At 36.3% G+C, this 23,495-nt stretch overlaps 2 protein-coding genes across 6 annotated transcripts in view; one reads left to right on the top strand and one right to left on the bottom strand.

Annotated features, from left to right (window-relative positions):
* Positions 1 to 303: 303 nt before the first annotated feature.
* The window catches only part of LOC111503317 (retinol-binding protein pinta), a 38,009-nt gene continuing 14,817 nt past the window's right edge, over positions 304 to 23,495 (bottom strand). For 3 of the 5 annotated variants that reach the window (XM_074174148.1, XM_074174149.1, XM_074174151.1), the window contains 5 exons: positions 5,935 to 6,094; positions 5,614 to 5,863; positions 3,932 to 4,042; positions 635 to 737; positions 304 to 524 (listed from right to left, as the gene is read on the bottom strand). In XM_074174148.1, coding sequence (XP_074030249.1) covers positions 376 to 524; positions 635 to 737; positions 3,932 to 4,042; positions 5,614 to 5,863; positions 5,935 to 6,094 — 773 coding nt within the window. In that variant the 3' untranslated portion in view covers positions 304 to 375. Of the gene's footprint in view, positions 525 to 634; positions 738 to 3,931; positions 4,043 to 5,613; positions 5,864 to 5,934; positions 6,095 to 6,149; positions 6,294 to 23,495 lie in introns of those variants that run through there. The other 2 variants (XM_074174152.1, XM_074174150.1) reach the window with 2 other exon arrangements.
* On the top strand, positions 14,321 to 15,244 carry LOC141481856 (uncharacterized). Its single transcript, XM_074174147.1, has 2 exons — positions 14,321 to 14,475; positions 14,539 to 15,244. The coding sequence occupies exons 1-2, from the start codon at positions 14,321 to 14,323 to the stop codon at positions 15,242 to 15,244; spliced, it is 861 nt and encodes a 286-aa protein (XP_074030248.1).

Below are 23,495 nucleotides of genomic sequence, written 5' to 3'. Positions count from 1 at the left end.
ATCTTTCGAATACAGTAAATTTCATGTCAATTTAAAAATTCATCTTTGTTTTATTCCATTTCAAAGTTCTCTACCTCTATAAAAATCATTCTATACTAGCTTGTATCAAAAATTGTATCACTAATTTCTTGTTATTCACTCCTCACCATATTTATATTCTATACAACCTTGTTACGTGAACAACGATAGATTTTATCTGAAAAAACTCCTCTACTCCTTGAAACTACGATATGTCATTACCAAGCGAACTTCAAACGACCTAAATTACAGACCTTCGAACTAAATGAATGAGAAAAAAAAAGATATGGAAAAGCATGTATTCAACAGGATGGATTTGTGATCCAACAAAACAACATGCGTTCAGCTTAAATACACTCAATCAACGTCTAGTTTTTTGAAATTTCCGTAAAATCCTAGAACTTCGTCGTTGACTAATGGAGTAGGCCTCAGCTTTTCGTCCACTCGCAATGTTGCCAATACATCGAATACAACCTTATATTCCCCAAATTTCTTTTTCCATTGCTCTGAAAAAGAAAAATTTTCACCTCATCACGAAATTAGTTAATGAATAGTTCCAGTAATTCTGGTGATTTGAAAGATATATCATAACATCATGAAAAGCAGGTATACTAACCATTCAATTTCTGCAAGGGCAATTCTTCTCCACCAAAATCACTTGGGAGTATTCGAGCTGGGATGAAATTCAGAAGGGAGTGTATATCTTTGTGAAAATGGAACTGAAAACAAAATAACAGACTCATAAATAATATTCATAATACGGAGATAGGAATTAAAAATGGAGTCAAAACAAAAGTTTGTTGATTTTCAGTAAAGCAATATTTAATAACACCCACTGTCATGAATTGTTGATCTTTGGAAATTCAATTCAGTTCATGTATTTTTGTATTCATTGAAATTCATGGATATCTTCACCTAACAGATATGTCGGCCTTATCTGTTCCATGTGATCTGGTTCTGATAAGATTTCTCAATGAATTGACTGCAGTTTCCTGAATTGAAACATACAATTGAATCAACTTCAATAGAATCAACTTCTCCTCATGTACAAATTTTCATAACAATACATAAAATTTTTACATTTTTATTCAGGAAGAAATATTTACATGCATAGAACTTTATAAAATTTCACCTTAAGTAGTCAGTGGGCATATCCGAATGATCTTTTAATAGCATGATTCACAGATTAGTCAATGGTCCTTTTTCAATAGATAATTTCAATAAAGAACTTGATATTATCAAGAAAATTGCGGTTAACAATGGGTTTAAAGTCAAATTAATAAACAAAATACTTGTCAAGAAAGTCTACGTAAAAGCAATTCGAGACGTTTTTCCTATTGATGAGATAGATAACCAAAATTATAGAGCTTAAACGTATTTTGGACAACCAACGGAAAAAGTGGCTTCATTTTTGAGGAAACGAAATATTGAAATTGCATATAGAACAGGTAATACGTTGGGAAAGTTAGTTGAAAATAATGAAGACAAAACATCTAAATTTGAGAAATCAGGAGTATATAAATTAAAGTGTGGAACATGCCCTAAGGTATATATTGGTCAAACTGGCAGGACATTTAAGAATCGAATCCAGAAACATCTTATGAGCTATGTAAATAAAAAAACAAATTCAACATATTCAAATCATCTTCTAGAAGAAAATCATATTTTCAACGAAGAGTTCGAAATTTTGCACATAGAAAATAAAGGTTTGAAACTGAATCATTTGGAACAATGGAAATTAATAAACTCAAAAATTCAAACATCCTAATGAATAACCAACTGGATTTGAATAGATCACCATTATTGAACTTGTTTTCTTGAAAACCGAGAAAGAATTATTATTGATATATCGAGTGGTCCAACGAAAAGTATGCACCTTGCTTTTCTCCTTTTTTTGTAACTTAACGCAAAAATGCTCGGACAGATCAATTTTGCTTTTGAGGGGACACATTTTAGATGTATTTTTCTACCTGTGCCTTCAACCCCGTAGCGAGGGTGAGTAACAACCCTGAAATTTCAAATGGAAAGTGGAGTCGAGTGATATATCATTTGAAAGGGCACAAAATTATCTTTCCAATGATGGTGTTAATTAAAATGCGGAAAAAACGGCATTTTTATCACTACTACATTCCTCAATTTCTCTCGTGTGTTTTTTGGTTCAAATAACAACAGCAGATAAGTGTACAAAAAGAATTTAGGCAAACGTTCATTGATTCAGTTCGGTTGCTTTTGAAATTATTTCAACTTTACTGTAAAAATGGTTTATTTCATTCCTGAACGAGTTGAAATTGTTAAACTTTATTATCAACATAATAGTTGTGATAGACTTACTGCTCGCCTCTTCAATAACAGTTATCACGAGAAAAATGTGAATGATTCGTACGTTGCCAAGTTAGTCCAAAAGTTTATCGATACCGGATCTGTCTGTAATGTGAAACACCAGCCTCGGAAACCGATCAGAAATGAAGCAGTGGAAGTCGCTGTTTTGGGACATGTTGAATTGGATCATACTCAAAGTACCCGTCAGCTTGCTGCAGCCTCAGGTGTCTCCCGTTCGTCCATAATACGGATATTTGAAGCCTATAAATTTCATCCGTACATAATTAAATTAATACAGTAACTCAATGAAGATGATCCTGATAGAAGGCTGCAATTTTGTGAACAACTGAGCCAGCTACTAATTGATGATCCGCACCTATCATTCAACACGTGCTTTCCCGATAAGAGTACATTTTTTTCGAATGGAGCTGTGAATAGGCATAATTGCCGTTACTGGGATGACAGTAACCCACACTTATTCCGAGAGGTCCTTACCCAGTACCCTCAAAAAATCAATGTCTGGTGTGGCATATTAGGTAGTCATATCGTAGGGCCACTTTTCATTCCTGGAAATTTAACTGGTGAAGTCTACATGCTTGAAGATACAGTTGATCCTCTCATAACAGAAATAATTGAAAATGACCAAAATCATAATGATGATCGGCTCCATTTCCAGCAAGATGGAGCACCTCCTCACTATGTTGCTCTGGTGGGAGAGTGTTTAGATGACCGGTTTCCTGGACGGTGAATTGGAAGGAGAGGCCCCATCGAATGGCCTGCCAGGTCACCTGATTTATCGCCTTTAGACTTTTTCCTTTCAGGACACTTGAAAAATAAATGTTTTGCTACGCAGCCCGAGTCCATAGAAGATCTTCGCCAACGAATTACAGCAGAGAGAAGTATAACACCTGATATGCTATAGAATGTTAGGAATAGATTTGAGCAAAATCTGTATTATTGTATGGAAGCAAATGGGTCACATTTCCAGCACTTGCTGAATTAGGATTCTACTAAGTCAATTACACATTTCAAAGTACTAGGTTGTAAAGGTTTTTCTTCATAATACCTACATGTTTGAGTGAAATACAACAAATTAGGTATCATTGGAAAAATAATTTTGTGCCCTTTCAAATGATATATCACTCGACCCCACTTTCCATTTAAAATTTTAGGGTTGTTACTCACCCTCGCTAGGGGGTTGAAGACACAGGTAAAAAAATACATCTAAAATGTGTCCCCCTCAAAAGCAAAATCGACCTGTCCGATCATTTTTGCGTTAAGTTACAAAAAAAGGAGAAAAGCAAGGTGCATACCTTTCGTTGGACCACTCTGTATGTAGATGTGAGGTAATATGCTTCAGGTGATCATAATTGAACAGGTTCATTGGGTAGAGGTTTTGGTAATTTTTTGAATTATAGTTACCTGTAGTATATAAATATTAGTGTAAGAAACCTCTTGAAGTATTCAAATCACTTGACAAAGCTCTTGTGCTAGCGAAACATGTGATATATTTTTCAAATAAAGTTTGTGGAGATAAAATCGTGAGTAGTAGTTTTTGCAATTACGTAAAGATTACAATTTTAGAACAACTCACCCTTTGAGCAACTTTTGGTTTCGTCAGTGTTTTACCTAACAATATAATAGGTTCCGCAAATGACGGGCAGTTGACAAAGTGTAATTGTTTCAAATTTGCATTGAAAACTTCCTGTAAAAAAATATATGATTATATCACTTGATATTGACTTCATAGAATTCATGGACGAGACACTAGTAATAATGGATATATTTTCGAATGTATCTACTATTTTTGAGTTCAATTTGTAACGGTTGAAATCTCAGAAGCATATATGTATGAAATGAGAATTATCATTACAATCAGAAAATAACTTTTTCAATGATACACAAAAACTTCATGCATAAAATGATTCACAGGCACTTTTGAACAATTATGTACACCTTCGAATGTTACAAAAGAAATTCCTAAGAATTTTCGCATTATGTAACCGTAAAAATATATCAGCATGGAATTTGCAAGACATATAGAAATGTCATTACTGGTGTTATGTTTGTTTGTTTGTAATGTTCATTTCAACAAATACGAATAGAAGTTATACATATTTCTCACATATAATATACAAATACATATAAATGAATAAACAGGGTAATCACTGAAGCTTCGAATAATTTCTCGTGGAATATTCAAATCTAAAGAAGCATTCCTTATACTGGCGTTAGGATTATGTCCGAAATAATCTAAAATGATTTGATCACTCCTGCCACTCCTGTTTCGTCTTTGTACAGGATTACTTTTTAACACCATTTTTGATACTGCACCAGTTTCATTGAATATTTTATTTATTATATTTACCGTACCGCAGCTAATACGAGGACGATCTGAATGTCTCTCATTAAATACTCTACAAACCTCTATGGCACTTCTAACGTCATCTCCCGAAAGGCGTACAATTTCAATTTTCTCTCTTACGCTCAATCTTGCAGCCATGACACATAATAATTCGAAGAACTGTAAGGTGAATATTGTTGACAATAGTACACTTAAATCTTTCACAAGTGTCAAACTGTAATATAATTTGCATGGCAACTAAGATTCAAATTGAAATATTAGGTCTTAGTTTTGGGTAATTTTCGTGAAAACTTCAATGTAATTCCGTTATTTTCATTAAAAATATTTACGCTATTTGTTTTTTTTTCATCTGGGGGCACTTTATTGTTGAAATCATAAAAAAAATATTGTCATGGCTATATCTGTTGATATAGGGTGTTTTTTATGACTGAGCTGTGTGAGTTTTCGAATTTTTGAGTTGTCATAACTTTGTTGATAATGAATATTTTTCCATGAAATTTCGGTCAAGTTTGTTTAGAGGCACTATGAATCCAGTGACGTAGTAATTTTTTCAATTAAAAAATCGTTAATGAAAAATCCCGATTTTCGACTAAGAAAAAATATTGTAGTATGCCCTGAAACTTCAATGAACATTTGAAATTTTGTCCCAAGGTAGAACTTTCAGTACTTGACATTTCAAAAAAAATTATTGAAATCGGTTTACAATTTCAAATTTTAGGGGGGTTTTTCCATTAATATAATGGGTCACACTGCATGTAACGCACCAACATGAAATAAATATTTATTTTCTTCGTTATTACTGAAAGGAGATGGTTTTTTCGTTGATTTTCAGTTTGTAGTTTAGATGAGAATTTTTTTGTGACAACTCAATTTCCAGTTTCCTACAATAATTTTTGGAAAAATATATATACCTGAAAAATGGTCGCTGAGTTCTTCATAATGGTAGGTGTAGCAGTAGTGAGCTGAGCCATTTTGATATTCTTCAGATCGTAGATCAAAATATCGCCTAACATACAGTCCTCTCGCAACTTAACATCTGCTATATTATAAGTATGTCCAAAGAAATCTGATATTTCAAAAAGGCAGTGATCTTCTACAGGAATTGTGAAGATACTAACTCGATATCCCTCTTCTGTAGCTTTCGGTAATGGTAAAAAATACCTAAAAGAACAAATGAAATTGAATTCCCATGACAAATCATTATTACAGGGTTTGAAATTGTTTCCACTCACACAGTATCCATTAGTTTCAGCATATGTGAGGCCAATGGATGTTTATTCTCAAAAAAGTCAGGAAACAAAGATCTCATACTGTAATACATATCAATCCTTCGCTTGGTATTCTCGATACTGAATTTGTTCATCATCAAGAAGCATGTCATCATGTTATTGTCTGAAAAAAAAGTCTATTGAAATATTTTGGAACATCTACACTTATATAACATAACAAATTTTCAACTTTCTGATGAGAAACATATTTGTATAAATTCCGTATTGAATTTGAACATTGATTTCATTTTTCACTAACGAACATTTTGAAAAGAGTGTTTGTTTCCTTCGTTCGCTTTACTCTGAATGAAAAACTGATCAAGTCTGTCAAATACTTATCACGGAACAATTCGTAAAAAAAAAACAGATCCAACCATACTTTTATATACTGGGCGGCTAAATCATGGAATATATCCGCAATGTACAATGTACAATAGATCCAACAACATCAAAGACGACTAGAGAAGTAGAACGATTTTTGCGAAACCCATATTGACCTTGAGAAAAGAAGTTGTTGCTCTCGAAGTATTCATACAGACGCTTTTTCATTATTATTTCAACGACTTTGGGAAGAATAGAGATGGTAGAGAAGATACCTCACAGAGGTTAGTCAAACAGGTGTTTCTCGTTCATCCAGCAGCAGGACCATGCTAAAATTATTCAAATAGATCACCTACACATCGGTTTCGATATATTACCACTTACAAGTGCAGGAAAGATCCGTGTCTGGAAATTGATTAATTTCAACGCGGCTCAACTGGATGTATGAAACCTTCCTCTATGGGAAAGATTATTAACTACCTGACATATGATTTCAACAAGACAGTGCGACAAAATGGCTCAATTGAGAGCCGCCTTCAGTGAACAGTTTATCTCACGTTTGGGGCCCGTCAGTTAGCCGCCTAGATCGTGTGATTTAATGTCTTTGGATTATTTCTTGTGGGGTCATGTTAAGGATCATGTCTACAGGGATAAACCAGCAACGACTGACACTCTGGAGGCCAATATTGAAACATTTATACGTGAAATACTGGTCGATATGTTAGAGAGAGTGTGCCAAAATTGGACCTTGCGCATAGGCCATCTAAAGCGGAACCGCGAACAATATTTGCATGGAATCATTTTCAAACATTGAATTATATTGATCGTTCTGGCGATTCCAATAAAGATTTCATCAATTTTTGCAAATTTTTTGTGTTGCTTTGAAAATCAAATCCTTTACCTCTCAAAAAAATTACCCGTTATTCAAACACACACACACACTTACGCAAGCACGCACACTAAACTGAAATTGAAGAATTTCTGAAGACAAAAATGCTTCATATCACAATAGAGACGGAATACTCACACTTGAACCCATCAACAAATACTCAGCTACTATCCATGAGCAAAGCAACCACAAATCCCCAGCTGATCCAAGCTGACTACCAAACTGTAATATCTGAATACCCACTTCACCAGAAAATCTTCACTGATGCTTCAAAAACAACTCGTGGTGTAGGATGTGCATTCATAACGAACGAGACCGCCTGATTCTTTACATGAATATGCCACTATTCTCACTGGACAACTTTATGCCATCTATAAAGCTCTTTCCTTCATTAAAATGACACCTGGCAAAGTGTTTTTGATAATTACGGACTCTCTCAACTCCCTTATTTTTTTGTCGAAAATATATACCCATCACGTACTGGTAAATATGATTGAAGAGAAGATGAAACAACTAGATAAGAGGACAGTAACCCTTCTATGGGTTCCTTCACATACTGGGATTTGTGGGAACGATATAGCCGATAAACTTGCCAGAGAAGCTGTAGAACATCCAGCATGTAATATCAGTATGAAAGCATTGCCGATGGATCTCAAATCCTATTTCCATTGCAAAATTGTAGAAATGTGGAATCACCACTTCCAAACTTAATGAAATCCAGGCTAAATTATATCCTTGGAACAACAAAGCAACAAACCGCTTCCATTAAGTCATAATTACCAGATTACGACTGGGCCACACTCGCCTCACGCATGAACATCTATTGAGGAAAGAACCGCCACCAAAATGTTTCGCGTGTGAAGTGCTTGTGACTGTTAAGCATGGTCTAGTAGAGTGCCTGCTCTTCACAGTTGAGAGACTGAACAATAAAATTCCCTCCAAACTAAGTGAAATTTTCCAAAATACCAATACCAACAATATTGTTGAATTTCTCAAAGAATGTAACCTTTTATTTAAACTGTAATGTAAACAACTGCAGTAGGAGATTTGAGCCGGTTCTAAGCCTCCCCCCACCACTATGACGTATTAATTGCTTTTTTATTGGTTGTTGTTTGGTGAAGTCAAGGTGATGTGACCTTGAAGGGTGTGGTGTATGGATCGTTCAGAAATTTTTGCCCGGTTCTAATCCTCCCCCCACCAATATGACGTGTTATTTGCTTTTTTTTGTTGTGCAGTGAAGTCAAGGCGTTGTGACCTTGAAGTGTCTGGTGCATGGATCGTTCAGATTTTTTTTTTCATATGAGATTTTGTGTGTGTATGTGTGTGTGTGTGTGTTAGAGAATGCACGGTACAGGGTTTCATCATGTGCTTGTTTGTCTATGTACAAACATACGTCTGCATACTTCGAAGATCCTCCAAGTAATGAATGCTCCATCGGTGTGAGGGCACCAAGTTAGTAGTGGAGTGACGTCACAGCAATAACCGTTCAACGGCTAGAGAGCGACATGTTCACTCCACGACGTGTGGCAGAGTAATGCGTATTCATCGGTCTGCTCTCACCTCCCTCGATGTAGTGAAGGATGTGACGTAACGCCCCAGACTCGCCATCAATGGTGACACGCAGGCGGGCGAGGACTGCGCTAACGTCTGTCTTCTCCGAGAGCGCAACGACAATTGCTTGTTCGGCTATCGCTCTCGAAGCAGTGAATGATGTGACGTAACGCATCACCCTACCCTCGCTATTGATGGTGACACGCAGGCGGGCGAGGACTGTGCAAACGTCTGCCCTCTCCGAGAGGGCAACGATAACTGCTTGCTCGTGCCGGCAACTGTTATCGCATCAAATTGGGAGATGGGCTTGGCTGTGACGTCAGGCATCTCTAGCGGATGCATCGATGTGTCCTTACCTACCCTCACTCTCTACGGTGATGCGCAGGCGACGTGGATTATGGTATTTAAGAAGGGGGCGAGTGTTGGTTATGTCAGTTTCCATCGAGTGAGTTAGTGAGAACATATCATAGAAAATGTATTCTTGTGAATGTGGTAAATCTTTTACCCGTAGTGACAACCTTCGTCGTCATCAGCTCCAGAGTTGCCAAGGAGGGCCATCAGTGAAACGAGTGAGATTAGATGACGCTGCAGCACCTATGTACACATGTAATTGTTGTAATGTGATGATTCCATTGACTCAAGTGAATTCTCACAATAGAACTCTACAACATAAGAATAATACATGTGTTCAATTCAGTGATGGTGTTCAAATTATAAAGAGCGCCTTCAAACGTCGGATTGCGACATACAGGGTGCAGAGTTCCATTGTTTCCACCGATTACATGTTATTCTTTAATGAAATCAGGCAGAAAGTTATAGAATTATTGGAATCGGCCATCAGGGTTCACAAAATCATCAAAGTGAATATGGAAGTATTTGGGAGTTATATTCTACAAACACAAGACCTGAAGGAAACCAAATCATTTAATTCACAGAATAGAACAGTTGATCAATCTACTGATTTGAATTCCTTATTTGATGGATTTCGAAATGGGATTATCGCTCAAACTACAGAATTCCAGGAACGTGATTCAGGTAAACATTTCTACCAAGTTTTAATTGGATGGATTAGTAATATTGTTCTGTATTTAAGGTTGGACTTGTGAAAAAATCATGTTTCTGGAGTTGAACATTAATAAATACAGCCCGCTCAGTGGATGTTCATATGTGAAGCTGCCTGAATGTATTGAGCGTAGGAAAGCCGTGGTTAATGTCCGTAATGAAGATCAGCATTGTTTTGCATGGGCTATCACTTCAGCACTACATCCTGCAATCGATAGAACATCAGAAGTTTCATCGTATCCACATTTCAGTACAGTCATAGATGTAACAGGTATGAATTTTCCGGTAAAGTTGAAAGATATTGTGAAATTTGAAGACAAGAATGATATTTCAGTTAATGTGTACGGTTTAGAAAGTAAATTCGAGAAGGGTAAAATAATGTATGAAATAATTGGACCATTACGTTACTCTCAGAGAAGACTTAGAAGACATGTCAATTTGTTACTTATCACAGATGATTTCGGTAATAATCATTATTGTTGGATCAAAGATCTTTCAAGATTAGTTTCAAGCCAATTATCGGCTCATGAACATAAGAAATATTTTTGTGATGGCTGTTTATTATATTTTTCTAATGAACAATTACTATTACGTCATAAGATAAATGATTGTAATCACTTGAGTACTACAACACCATCAACCAATTTCAAAGTCAATAAATATGGGAAAACGGTACCTGAAAATATACTAACTTTTGAAAACTTTGAGAAACAAATGAAGGTACCATTTGTAGTGTATGCAGATTTTGAATCAGTACTGAAGCCGATTCAAACCACTAAACCAAATCCTGAATACTCGTATTCGATCAAGACATTCAAACATGAGCCTTATTCATTTGCTTATTTGATTAAATGTTCATACAATGATGATTTATCAAAATTTGTTTCGTATAGGGGTGTGGATGCAGCCCAAAAATTCGTTAGCAAAATCGAAGATGATTTGAAAAATATTTATGAAAATCATCTCAGGTTTCCTATTCCTATGGATGTACAAACTCCTGAGGAAGAGGAACAGTTTGCTTCTGCCACAAATTGTGGCATTTGTTCCAAACAATTTAATGATGGCGAAGTCAAAGTGAGGGATCATTGTCACCTCACAGGAAAAAAAAGGTCCCCTGCTGCTCATTCATCTTGTAATTTGAATTTTAAATTGCCAAATTTCATTCCTATAATTTTTCACAATCTCAGTGGATATGATTGTCATTTATTCATAAAGGAATTGTATAAAAACAAAGATAAAGTGGATGTCATCCCACAAACTAATGAAAAATATATATCTTTCACAAAACATCTCTTTACACACTCCTATACGGATAAAGATGGTAGGGTGAAGAAGAATTATTTGAAAATGAGATTCATTGATAGTTTCAGATTCATGCCTAGTTCTTTGGAGAATTTAGGTGCAAATTTAACATCTGATCAGTGTATCGAGATGCGCAAACATTTCCCACAAATTGAAAATTTTAATTTGATGAGAAAGAAAGGTGTATTTCCCTATAGTTTTGTTGATGACATCGAAAAACTGAATCATCCAAGACTTCCAACCAAAAATCAATTTTATGATAAACTCAATTGTGAACATATATCAGATAATGATTATGGGAGAGCTCAACTTGTTTGGAATTTATTCGAATGTCAGGATTTGGGTGAATACTCTGATTTATATTTAAAGTCAGATGTGTTACTATTATGTGACATTTTTGAAAACTTTAGAAATATATCTGTTGATAAATATAAATTGGATCCGGCACAATACTTCACTGCACCCGGATTATCGTGGGATGCCATGTTGAAATATACTAATATTGAATTGGAATTACTAACTGATATTGATATGGTTCACTTCTTTCAAAAAGGTATTCGTGGTGGAATAAGTCAATGTAGTGAAAGGAAACATAAAGCAAACAATACATTTTTACCGGATTATAATCCAAATGAACCATCTTCATTCATTTCATATTTGGATGCAACAAATCTATATGGTCACAGCATGTCGCAACCATTACCAACAGGTGAATTTTCATGGTTAGCACCTCATGAAATTCTCAATCTTGATATAATGAATGTGGATATCGATAGTCCTTATGGATATGTATTGGAAGTGGATATACATTATCCCCAAGAACTTCATGATAAACATTCCGATTTACCATTCTTAGTTGAACGTTTGATACCTCCATATGCAAAATCGAAAGTTCCCAAATTAATTCCAAATTTAAACGACAAAAGAAAATATATTGTTCACTATAGAAACTTACAGCAAGCTGTCAATCATGGTTTGATAGTGATGAACACACATAGAGTATTGAGGTTTAAGCAATCATGTTGGATGAAGCCTTATATAGATTTGAATACTGAAATGCGTAATAGGTCTAATAACAAATCTGAAAAAGATTTCTACAAACTAATGAATAATGCAGTCTATGGAAAAACAATGGAAAACGTAGACAATAGAATTGATGTTAGACTCATTACACATTGGGAAAATATAAAAAGAACTATAGGTGCTAGTTGTCTCATATCTCGACCAAATTTTAAAAAATGCTCTATTTTTACAGAAAATTTTGTTGCCATTCAATTGGCTAGAGTAAAAGTTCATTATGATAAACCACTATATTTAGGATTTTCCATTCTAGAATTATCTAAAACAGTTATGTATGATTTTTTCTATGGATGTATCAAACAAGAGTTTGGAGAAGATGCGTCCTTACTCTACACTGATACCGACTCCCTTATTCTCAAAGTAAATACAGACAATTTCTATGAATTTATCAAAAATAATATAAATAAGTTCGATACATCTAATTATAAAATAGGAAACCAATTCAATATTCCAGTGACAAAGTCAGTTCTGGGTAATTTCAAAGATGAATTCCCAAATGATCCAATAATCAGCTTTTACGGTACAGGTGCTAAAGCGTATTACGTGAAATCTGTTGATGGTGAACTGAAGAAGGCCAAAGGTGTGAAACGATCTGTTATAAAGAATGAATTGACATGTGAAGACTATGAAAAAATCATTGAAGAGGGAGGTATGATATTCAGGAAGATGAACTCGTTCAGAAGCGTATTGCATGATATTTACACTGAATTGAAAAATAAAGTCGCTTTATCGTATCATGACGACAAGAGATTCATCATTCCGAATACCACTCGAACTCTTCCATGGGGTCATAGCGATATAGAATTTTATCGAAATGATCCTAATGATAACATTCGTTGGGTGTCTGAAATCGTTCATTCTTTTTCTCAAGAGAGCGCCTTAGACCAACTAATCAATTTGTTGACTGTAGAGATGAATAATTGAATTATAATTCGAAGTATTATTGCTTATTCCTTCAAACCGGAACATTCTTATTTGTGATTATTTGTGATTATTGTATTATGTATTGTATATGTATCACTTTTACCAAGTTACTTAGATGAATAAAAAATGATAAAAATATTATTTGTTTCATTTCTATTTTCCTAACCAATTACTGTAAAGTATATAGCATAATGTAAATGAAAGAAATATCAGTTTGAAAAGAATCATCGTAGAGTGCACAATGTCTAAAACAATCGATAAGTTTGGTAGAAAAAGAAAATTGGGTGGTAATGTCATTCGAGGTCCTCCCGGGATTGGTTTTAAATTAACAAAAGATGGTCATTATGACATGCAAAGAAAAATATTGAAAAATATAAGCGAACCAATTGACAAGAGTGATTGTGTAACTGTATCATATCTTGAGGGGGAAATTAACGGAACAAAGGAGGTTATACTTCTAGCCCTACAAGCTGCAATACAATCCACAATAGGTAATATTGCTCGCGATGCCCGTCAAGCATTTGACGATAAAATTGCAGAGGCTCGGATAACTTTCACTCGTAAATTTGACAAACTTACAAATGATGTGGACATAAAAATGTCTGACATAACAGCGTCTACAAATAAAAAATTTGATGCTATGTCAAACATAACAGGGACTACAATGAAAAAGTATGATGTACTAGAAGAGAGAGTTGAAGTTTTGGAGAAAAGCCATAAAGTCAGGCCATCAGGTGGACTGGGATATCCAGGACTGGACATTGATCCAAATGTTAGAATAATAGAACCAAAACCAAAACCAACAGATGACGTATTAATTGAACCAACATGGTGAATTTACTCCCGCGTTAGGTTAGATTAGATTAATACATACTGTAGGTTAGGGTCATAGGTGTTAGGTTAGGTTAGGTTTCACGGCGCGCGAAGCGCGCGGGTGGGGGTGGGGGGCGGCGGGGCCGCGCGTAGCGCGGCCCCGCCGCCCCCCACCCCCCACCCCCCCCTCCTCCCCCCGGGGTGGTGGGTGGGGGGCCACCGCGCCGGCGCGCGAAGCGCGCCGGCGCGGTGGCCCCATTACGCTCGCGCCGGCGCGCGAAGCGCGCCGGCGCGAGCGTAGCGAATTGGGGCGTAAGCCGCGCGGAGCGCGGCCCGCTTTCTTCCCACCATTGCTCACCCCGCCCACTTCCTACCATTTCTCGCCCCACCATATTCCAACCATTGCGCATGCACGCCCCCACCTCATTCCCTCCACTCCCAATGATGTTGATACCCCGAGGAGCACGTTCTTCTACATTCAGTACGACAACTCCAGTCATCCAGAGCAGTCCAGCCATACTCAACCAGAAGCAGTGTACTATACGACGAGGAGCTAAGTTTGAGTAAGTTAACAATGTACTTTAATTTTTTACATCTACTAACTTTGTATTATTTTACATTTTCAGAATGGCATCCAACACTCAGGAATTAAATAACGCTGTGGCATCCATCATGCCTATGACAGAGCAGGAGAAGGCATCCACTTCGCGAGTTAGGTGCAGATCCACCAGCCCTGACTTATTCGAGGAGGAGGAGGAAGTCAGGCCTGTAAAGAAGGTTTGCCAACGACCTGCAGCGAAGGTTGGTCCTATTTCTAAGTACCGAGCTACTTGCAATAGGACTAATCCTTATGCAGGTAGTTGGTCGACCGCTCCAAACAGCTTAAGGCCCTCCACACCACCCGCAGCAGTAGTGGAACAACCTAGGGCGCCTTCTCCGGAGGAGCCACCAGTTGTATTGTCCCCATCGGAGGAGGCTCCCATCGTATTCACTCCGTCGGTGGTGCCGCTTTCGCCGATGCTGGCAACACCGGTGACGAATCCTGAAGTGTTAGTGCCACAAGTGCGACAGCCTATCGGAGAGGTTAGTGAAATGTTGGACAGTTTTCTACAGAGATGTAAGGAAGCAGAACATGCTTCTCGAGCTAGTGAGGCCGCGTTGGTTAAAAGGAAGCGCGAAATGGCTGAAATTGTTAACCGACGGAGGGAAGCAGAAAAAGTAATAGCCGAACTAGATCGGAAGTATGCATCTCTGGAGAAAAAGTGTGAAGCAGATACCTCTTCGATAGAGACTTATAAAAAGTTAGTGACTTTTATAAAAACTTTCCCATAGATTAAGTGTAAGTGTAGTAAGATTAGTTTTAGGTTAGTTAGGAATATTTAATTAAGATAGTTTTAAGTTTATGTTTGTAATTTTAGGAAATAAAAATAAAATAAAAAAAAAGAAGTGAAATTAAGGGTGTACATTGTTTTGGTTTGGTACACATTGAACAATGCGATGGTTGGAGCATTTTTCTTCACTTCGTCTCATTATTATTTCCTTTTTTTATTTCAATTACAAGTTCTTCTATGCAAATACCTCACATCAATTTTTGTGTTCTCTAATCTATTGTAAATAATCTCTTGGGAAGAAAATATGTTTCATAATGAAATCAATAAGTATATTTCATATAATTCATATAGTATTTTCAATTTTCTCTTTCATGGAATATAGCTCATGTCATTTTTGAAATTCATTCCCACTTAATCCCCTCTCCTCCCCACTCCTCCCCCACTCCCTTTCAAAAGTATAAAAGTAGGAATTATCTGTTGGAATATTCAGTTGATCAGCCACCTTCAACATGGAACCTGATTCAACTACTGAGCCGTACAGTGACCCAGCGCATCAACATCCTTACTGGGCTTCTATCCATGAAGGTTTCGTTACCTCCACGACGGCACCTCACTCGATGGATTATGATGACATAATTTATGATGATCGGATACAAGTGCTTCACGTTACTGGAACCGATCAAGCGGACCTGTCTGATGGGGATTATCCAGATCCCTATGATTGGCGGAATGATTACGAATGGGATACACAGTCCGGAAACACAGACGACGACGACAGCGATGACGATGATGACGGTGACGCTGACAATGAGTCCGATGATAGTCCTCCACCATCCCCTATCCTGATTGATGAAGTCCTGAATTCAGACGATGATATGTAATCGTTTCCTCATTTCTCCCATCCTTTCTATTCCTTTCCTTTCCTTCCACGGAGTACACACTTTTTGGTTGGTGTACACGAGGCACTGCGAGGTTGGGGCAGTGTCTTTTTCCCTCTCCCTTATTAGTTTTTTTTATAATAATCACTCAGAGTTTCTCATAATAATAATCACCCCCTCCTTTTTTTTCCAATATAAATAAAGCATCAATCCCAGTTCTATATCATTCTTCCACAATGTCGAGTGCTGATTCCACCACCGAACCGATGAGTGTACCAGAGTGTTCTATGACGAGTACAGGCCCCATCCAGGTACATGGAATAGATTCAACGTTCGATCATTTCAGTACAAATTTTGCACAAATGCTGCAACGTATCTATGATCTACCTGATGATTTCCCGGCACGTATGGAAGAAGGTATGCAAGAGGAAGTAGAGGCAGAGTTAGAGATGGATGTCAATGAGTTAGACGATCTAGAGGATAACGAGCTAGATAATTATGCTAATGATGATGCCATTAGTATATCGTCTGATTCAGATGATTATGAGGATGACATCATCAGTATATCATCAGATACAGATGATGATACAATCATCATTGTTTCTGATGATGATGAGGAGCGTTAGTCCATACCATTGCATGGATTAATAAAAAAAAACAGCCCTTTTCAGGGCTACAATTGAAGACTGAAACAATAAAAAAAAATAGCTCTTTTCAGAGCTATCATTATACTTTCAAACAGAAACAGGTTCATACCATTGTTAACATTATAGTCTCAAACAAAATGTATGTATGTAAAAGTATTCATCATTATATGCATACAATGATTGACAAAATGCCAACTTCAACTTTCATTTAAAGTAGTACTCATCATATGCATAGATATTCAATGACTATCAAATTCCAAATATCGACTTTTCAGTCAAAGTAGTAATTTATTTGTCATATAATGTATAGATATTCAAAGACTAACAAATTACTTAGACTTTTATTAGTCAAAGTATTCATTTGTCATATAATCTATGAATACTAATACAACTAACTACTGTTTGTGTGAATAATGTAGCCCTGAAAAGGGCTGTTGTTTTTTTTTGACCAGTAGGTCCACGGTTATTGTGCCACAGGTTGGACATTATTACATATAATACATGTAGATACTCGGGTGAAGTTTGTTAGTGGCCTCTCGCAAGCTTCACACCAATTCTGTCCCATTTCCATAATTGAGACAGTGTTGTGGGTGTTGACATGGGCATACCACCCTCCATTATTGTTTCTATGCGAATAAAACCGAAAGCAGCACCAACATAGTTTTTTGTTCTCTCCATCTATTGTGCTGATCAATACGTATGCATCCATTGCACAATACAAATCCAAGGGATCTTCCAGTGTCTCACTGACATTGAGCGTTCGCATACCGATCCTCAAAGCACCATCGCCTTCAGTTGTGTCAGCTTCTATCCCTTCATCATCTCCTTCTTCATCCATGACCCTCTCAAACTCCATCACGTCATCATCTTCGTCGCTTTGGTTGGCCTCGTTTTCAACTTCGTCTATCTCATCTTCATCGACTCCAACATCTTCTGCTTCAACTATCACTTCCTCTAGCGGAACATTGACATCCTCATCATCTGATTCGTCTATCCAATTGTTTTCATCAACAGCAGATATTCTATTTAATGCAGCATTTATTTTTGCAGAATTCATCTTGTTGTTGTTTGCTCACAGTTGTAGAGAGTGAATGAATGAACTCTAGGTTTGCAAGTCGACTTATATAGGAGGTGATGCGACTCCCACTTGACTCGTTTAGAGTGGAATAGTAGGAGAAGTTATCCCACTATACTTTCACATGATGTTGATTTGTATAAATAGAGATCGTAGGTGTAGGAGAGAGCATTCAGAGTTTCTGTAAGTCATCTCTTAATATTTCTAATCGAATTAGTAAAATGCCGTTTCCAAAAGAGTGGAATGAAAAACCAAAAGTGTGTGTCTACCCAATGATGATTGCAGGGGCTATTGTGTGCTACTTTTGTCAAATAAGTAGACCTAAGGATTCAATCAATCCATGTACTGGTATGTGTAGTGATTGCGTGTTGCGGATTCAACTATCGCCTCCTTCTCATCCACCGAAGCGAACAAAATCGGATTATCGTCAACAACAGTTACAGTGTCTGAAGTGTTCCGAACCTATAATATTTAACAATATAGGTATCTGTAGAAATATTTGCGGTACCTGTGCTGCCGTTCCAACTCCACTGCAACGTTGTTTGCGTTGTGATACATATTCCATGAATTGTTGGAATCATGTATGCAATGCATGTAGAAGTACTTGGGATCTGTGTGAGAAGGTTGGTCAACTCTACCCCAATAGGAGAATCCATTTTTTTCAATGTTGGTGTTTGACGCACGAGCAACAACTATTGAGGAATAGAGTCAAAGAACGTTCCACATCCACAGAGACATATTAACATTTTTCATTTTATATTTTTTATTATCGTTATTGTCCTCTATTATTAATAAATATATATATATATATATTTTGAATTTATTTGTATTATTTTCTAACATTTAAAAATACATGCATGCAACACAAAGTTTTCCTCTTAAATGACAAAGATTGTTACATGCGTGAATAGTTTAGTGAGAGAGCGCATGTGCCAGTTGATGAAAGAGCGCATGCGCTAGTTTATTTTCTTCTATAAATGGTGAGGTCTCAGTAACATCATCACCTTTCCTATCCACATTCTATTGCTATCACATATCATTCCTCAGACCTTAATAATCATGAGCTCTATGCCGCTATTGATTGCTGAAGATGGTTCACCACTTATTGATATCGATCAGACTGATTTTGAAAATATTCCAGTATTACATTTATCCAGTCAAGATTCGATAAATGATTTTGATATTAACGACTTCGTTAACTTTGCAGATGTGCCAGAACCAAATGAGCAAATTATTATTGAAAATCCGATCGTTTCGCAATTATCATCACTCAAACACTCTTCATCTACCCTTCCTCTTGGTGTTGATAAGAAATCTAGAACAATCAAGAGGAAGGTTACTAAGGCATCTTCATCGATTGTCACTGACTTTAAAGAAAAGAAAGAATCCAAAAGTGTTGTGCGACAGAAAAAACCCGCAACGAAAAGTGACAGATCGAAGAGGAAGCCAAAAGGTACTCCTAAAGAAATGAAGAGTGATTTGAAAGCTGAACCGCTATCTTCTTTCAGTCCCCTCCATCGGTTTGGGGAAATGAAAAGGAAAGCAAAATACCGTCTTGTAAAGGCACAGATGACTATTGCTGAACTTGAAAAGAGTGAGCGAGCTATTAATGCTAATAATGAAACTCTTGAAGCATTAGATGCCAAGATTGCATTAGCGAAGGTTGAATTGGCTAGAATGTCTAAAGATGCTGATGAACTCCGTTCAAAAATAGGTAAAGATAAGCAATTCCATCAACGTTCGAGAATGCAAGCTCAGGCTGAGCTTGAGCAGTCGACTAAGCTTTATGAGACGGCATTATCAGTGAGAGATAATTGGCAAAAGGAGTTGGATACTGCATTTCAAAGTGACGGCGATTAGTTTTGGGAATGATAATGTGTTTTCAATATCGTGAGTTGAAAAATATAAGCGGGAATGGAGTATACAATTAATTTGGTTTGGTATACACAGAACATTGCGAATGGCTGGGGCAATGTTTACCGCTGCAATATTTTTCAATTCACATACTTATAATTGAAATGAAAACAATAATGAACTTTAATATTACTTTATTCATAAAAGTCACTATTAGATACATTTAAACCATATTTGATTCATCAATCCAAGAATTTTGTTCGCTAGGAAGACCTAACCACTTTACATATACTTTATTTTTTCTTCTCTTCAACACCTTCTCAATCAGATATACGTCAGGATTCTCGGTTCGTAATAACTCTTCTTCGTAAAAACATCCTCTAATCGGCTGTTCATTCATATCTTCAAGATTATAAGTCGTTGGGATGGTTTTATTAATTTTAACAATCTTGAATAGCTCCGTGGTAAAATTCGCAGTGTAAGACTTTTCAAAAATATTTTTGTATTTACTTATACGTACAATATCATTCAATTGGAATTTGGGTTTACTTTGTCTTCCTCCAATTCCATTGATACCCTTGAATTTCAATTTTGTTGTTGAATCAACATTGATGGGTGCCATACCTATTGTACGATGAACTTTATTATTATATCTACTAGTTATAATTGGAAGAATATCAAGCCATTTGTGGTGACCTCTCATCGAAAATTCCTTGTAGAGCCATGCCTTTATTGTACGAATCACTCTTTCTGCTATAGCTGCCTTCTTTGTGCTGAATGTTGAATAATGATTGATATTATATTCTCGCATGAGAGATGAGAAGCTTCTATTAAAAAATTCTTTCCCTTGATCGCTTTGTATATGTTTAGGGGAAAATTTGGCTTCCTTCAGTACATATTTCATTGCATTAGTTATTGTACTACCTGTTTTATCTTTAACTGGCACAGTCCATAGATATTTTGAGTAACAATCAATTACTACAAGTATATATCGGTATCCTTCATTACTTTTTGCATAAGGTTGTAGTTCAGCTAGATCTATTTGCCATAGATCTGCAAAACCTTTGATGGTAGTTATTCTTCTACGAAAATTACGTCTTGCAGGTCTATGTAATTCATTAACAACTTGTCGTTTGATATCACTTACTTCATTAGTCATTCTATTTCAATATGATTAAAGAGAAAAAAAGTGATAATGTTACTGCATTGAATGATGATGTGACAGTGATCATTACTTGTGGATATATATTAATATATTATACCTTCTTCACGTAATTCTTCAATTATTGAAATTATTTCATTATCATGTCCGGTATGTCCAGCTGACTTTGATGCTACCAATAGTCGTAGGCGAGCAACTAACTCTTTCGGTGAATTCCAGTACACATAATTCGCAGGTTTAGAATTATATGTTTTCTCCATTTTCACTCGTTTGAGTGCTCCACCAATTTTACTTCTACTCCTAATTGGATATTGTCGTGAGTCTAATAGTGGTTTGATGACTTCACGAAATTTTTTAGAATTTGTATTTTTAAAACCATTCTTCAGATGATATTGTTTATATGGAGCATTCGTTATTTTCAATATTTTGGAATATACTTGACGAGTTTCTTCATTATCAACATCTTGTGGATTCTTCAAAAAGATCATATCATATAATTCTGGACTACCTGCGCATTCATATTTTTTTACTTTATTAGCATCCCAAAATGAAATGTTTCCATCTTTGAAATGTACCACTAGACTTCCCATTTTCAGCTTTTGTGTAATTGGATCCATACGTACGCCAAATGTTCCATCATATGCTGGATTTCTAGATTTTACATTATTCAAATGTTTCATCAAAACATCTTCACCACTTTCATTCATAACAGGTGAGATGTCAGGATCCGAGGAATCGATGTGGGACGATGATGGTGTTTCGAATAGAGTTGTTCTCATATCGTCTTGAAGTGTGCTCGTGTCACTATTCACAGATGATACACCATCAAAAGATTGTTTTCTTCCTATTGGAGTACTCATGGGATAATTTGAAGTAGATTGAACAGATCCACGATTTGGTGATAACACTGCTGATTTAGAAGTAGCGTTTGATGATAAAACATTCAATGGTTTCATTATGGGCTCATACAATCTTTCAAGTGTCGAACGATTTTCAATATTATCATTCTTGATAGAGTTGAATTTCTGTCTGACAGCTTCTGTTGTCTCTACTAGTTGACGTTTCAAATTCATTTCATTGTTTTTATGTTCAGAATCGTTTTTTGTATTCATAATGCCCTTTTTAAATTATAGCTCAATTCGTTGATGAAGTGACCTCTACAATATTCAGTGATCGAATAAGTTTCAAAAACAAGATCATGGGTATATAAAACTATCGAATCCTTTGCGATATCTACCTTCATCTATTTTTCTATCCTTATCAATTACTAGAAATCCATATTGATCCTCCCAGCATTTAACACACATCAATTGGAATTGTTTGAATGTTACATCGGGTGAAACATGATCTGAATAAATGTGATGTAAATTCGTCTCATCTTGTTTGAACATTATAATGAAATTGGTATTGTCACGCACTAACTGTTTGGGTACCCGTGAATATGTCTGTGCTAGATAAAAACAATCAACATCCTTATGACGTCCCATACAGAAATATGATCTAATAATATCTTGCTTTTCACATATCACATCATCGAAAATGAAAACAGAATTAGGCTTAGCGTCGGAGGGTTCCACTATTTCTGCATTATTGCTGAATGTATAAAAACCTAATCCTTTTATAGGTTCCAAAACACTTCGCAAGTACTGATATTTAGGTTGATTGAGTGACTTCGAATAGAGATACACATTTCTAAATCTCAATCCTTGTGGATGTGTTAATAGTGATATCATTGCATTCGTCTTTCCACAATTTGAAGGTCCTATAATGAGTCCTCGAACTGATGATGGAAGTAGTGGACCATGTCTGAATACTCTTTGTCCATTCAATCCACACCCAAATTTCTCATCTAGATTATCTACAGCAAACTTTTCTTTCTGTTTTACAATGCGCATCGTGCCGTGGTTGGAGACTATATAAATGTTATTAGCTTATTCATTTCAATGTGTACCATCAAACGATACGGACGTATTGAAAGTGATCGTAAAATTAAAAGAGGTTGTGGTTTTGTTAATGATTTAATAAACAAACTTCCTTTCGAATTACATCTACCTGGAGGATATCAATACTGTGGACCGGGTACAAAATTGAAACAACGTTTAGCTCGTAACGATCCTGGAATCAATAAATTAGATATTGAATGCAAAAAACACGATATTCAATATTCTAAGCATCCATCTGATCTTGCAGCAAGACATTTAGCCGACAAAGAACTTGAATACAGCGCTTGGGATAGGGTTAAATCAAAGGACGCGAGTATTGGGGAAAGAGCAGCTGCATTACTTGTCACCAACATTATGAAAGCGAAAAGACATATGGGCATGGGTTGTAGTACCAATAAGAAAAAATGTAAGAGGAAACAATCGAAGAAAAATAATATTAAAAAAGTTGCATTTGGTGCTGGGATAGTCCATAAAGTGCGAAATGTATTGAAGAAAGCTGGTGGGAATCAATTTGTGACGAATAATAGCAAAAAAGCTATCACTGTGGCATTGCAGGCGGCACGTAAATACCTTAAAGCTGCCGGTGGAAAGAAGAAAATCCGCACACCACGCATAATTCCTGTTCCCAAGATCGGTGGACTTTTACCATTGATACCAATTTTTGCTGGACTATCCGCACTAGGAAGTTTGGCG

The sequence above is a fragment of the Leptinotarsa decemlineata genome, unplaced genomic scaffold (assembly GCF_025532065.1).
Source record: "Leptinotarsa decemlineata unplaced genomic scaffold, Ldec_3_MD MMD2_tig00000505_RagTag_RagTag, whole genome shotgun sequence".
Taxonomy (NCBI): Eukaryota; Metazoa; Arthropoda; class Insecta; order Coleoptera; family Chrysomelidae; genus Leptinotarsa; species Leptinotarsa decemlineata.
This window is presented reverse-complemented; position numbering and strand designations above follow the sequence as displayed.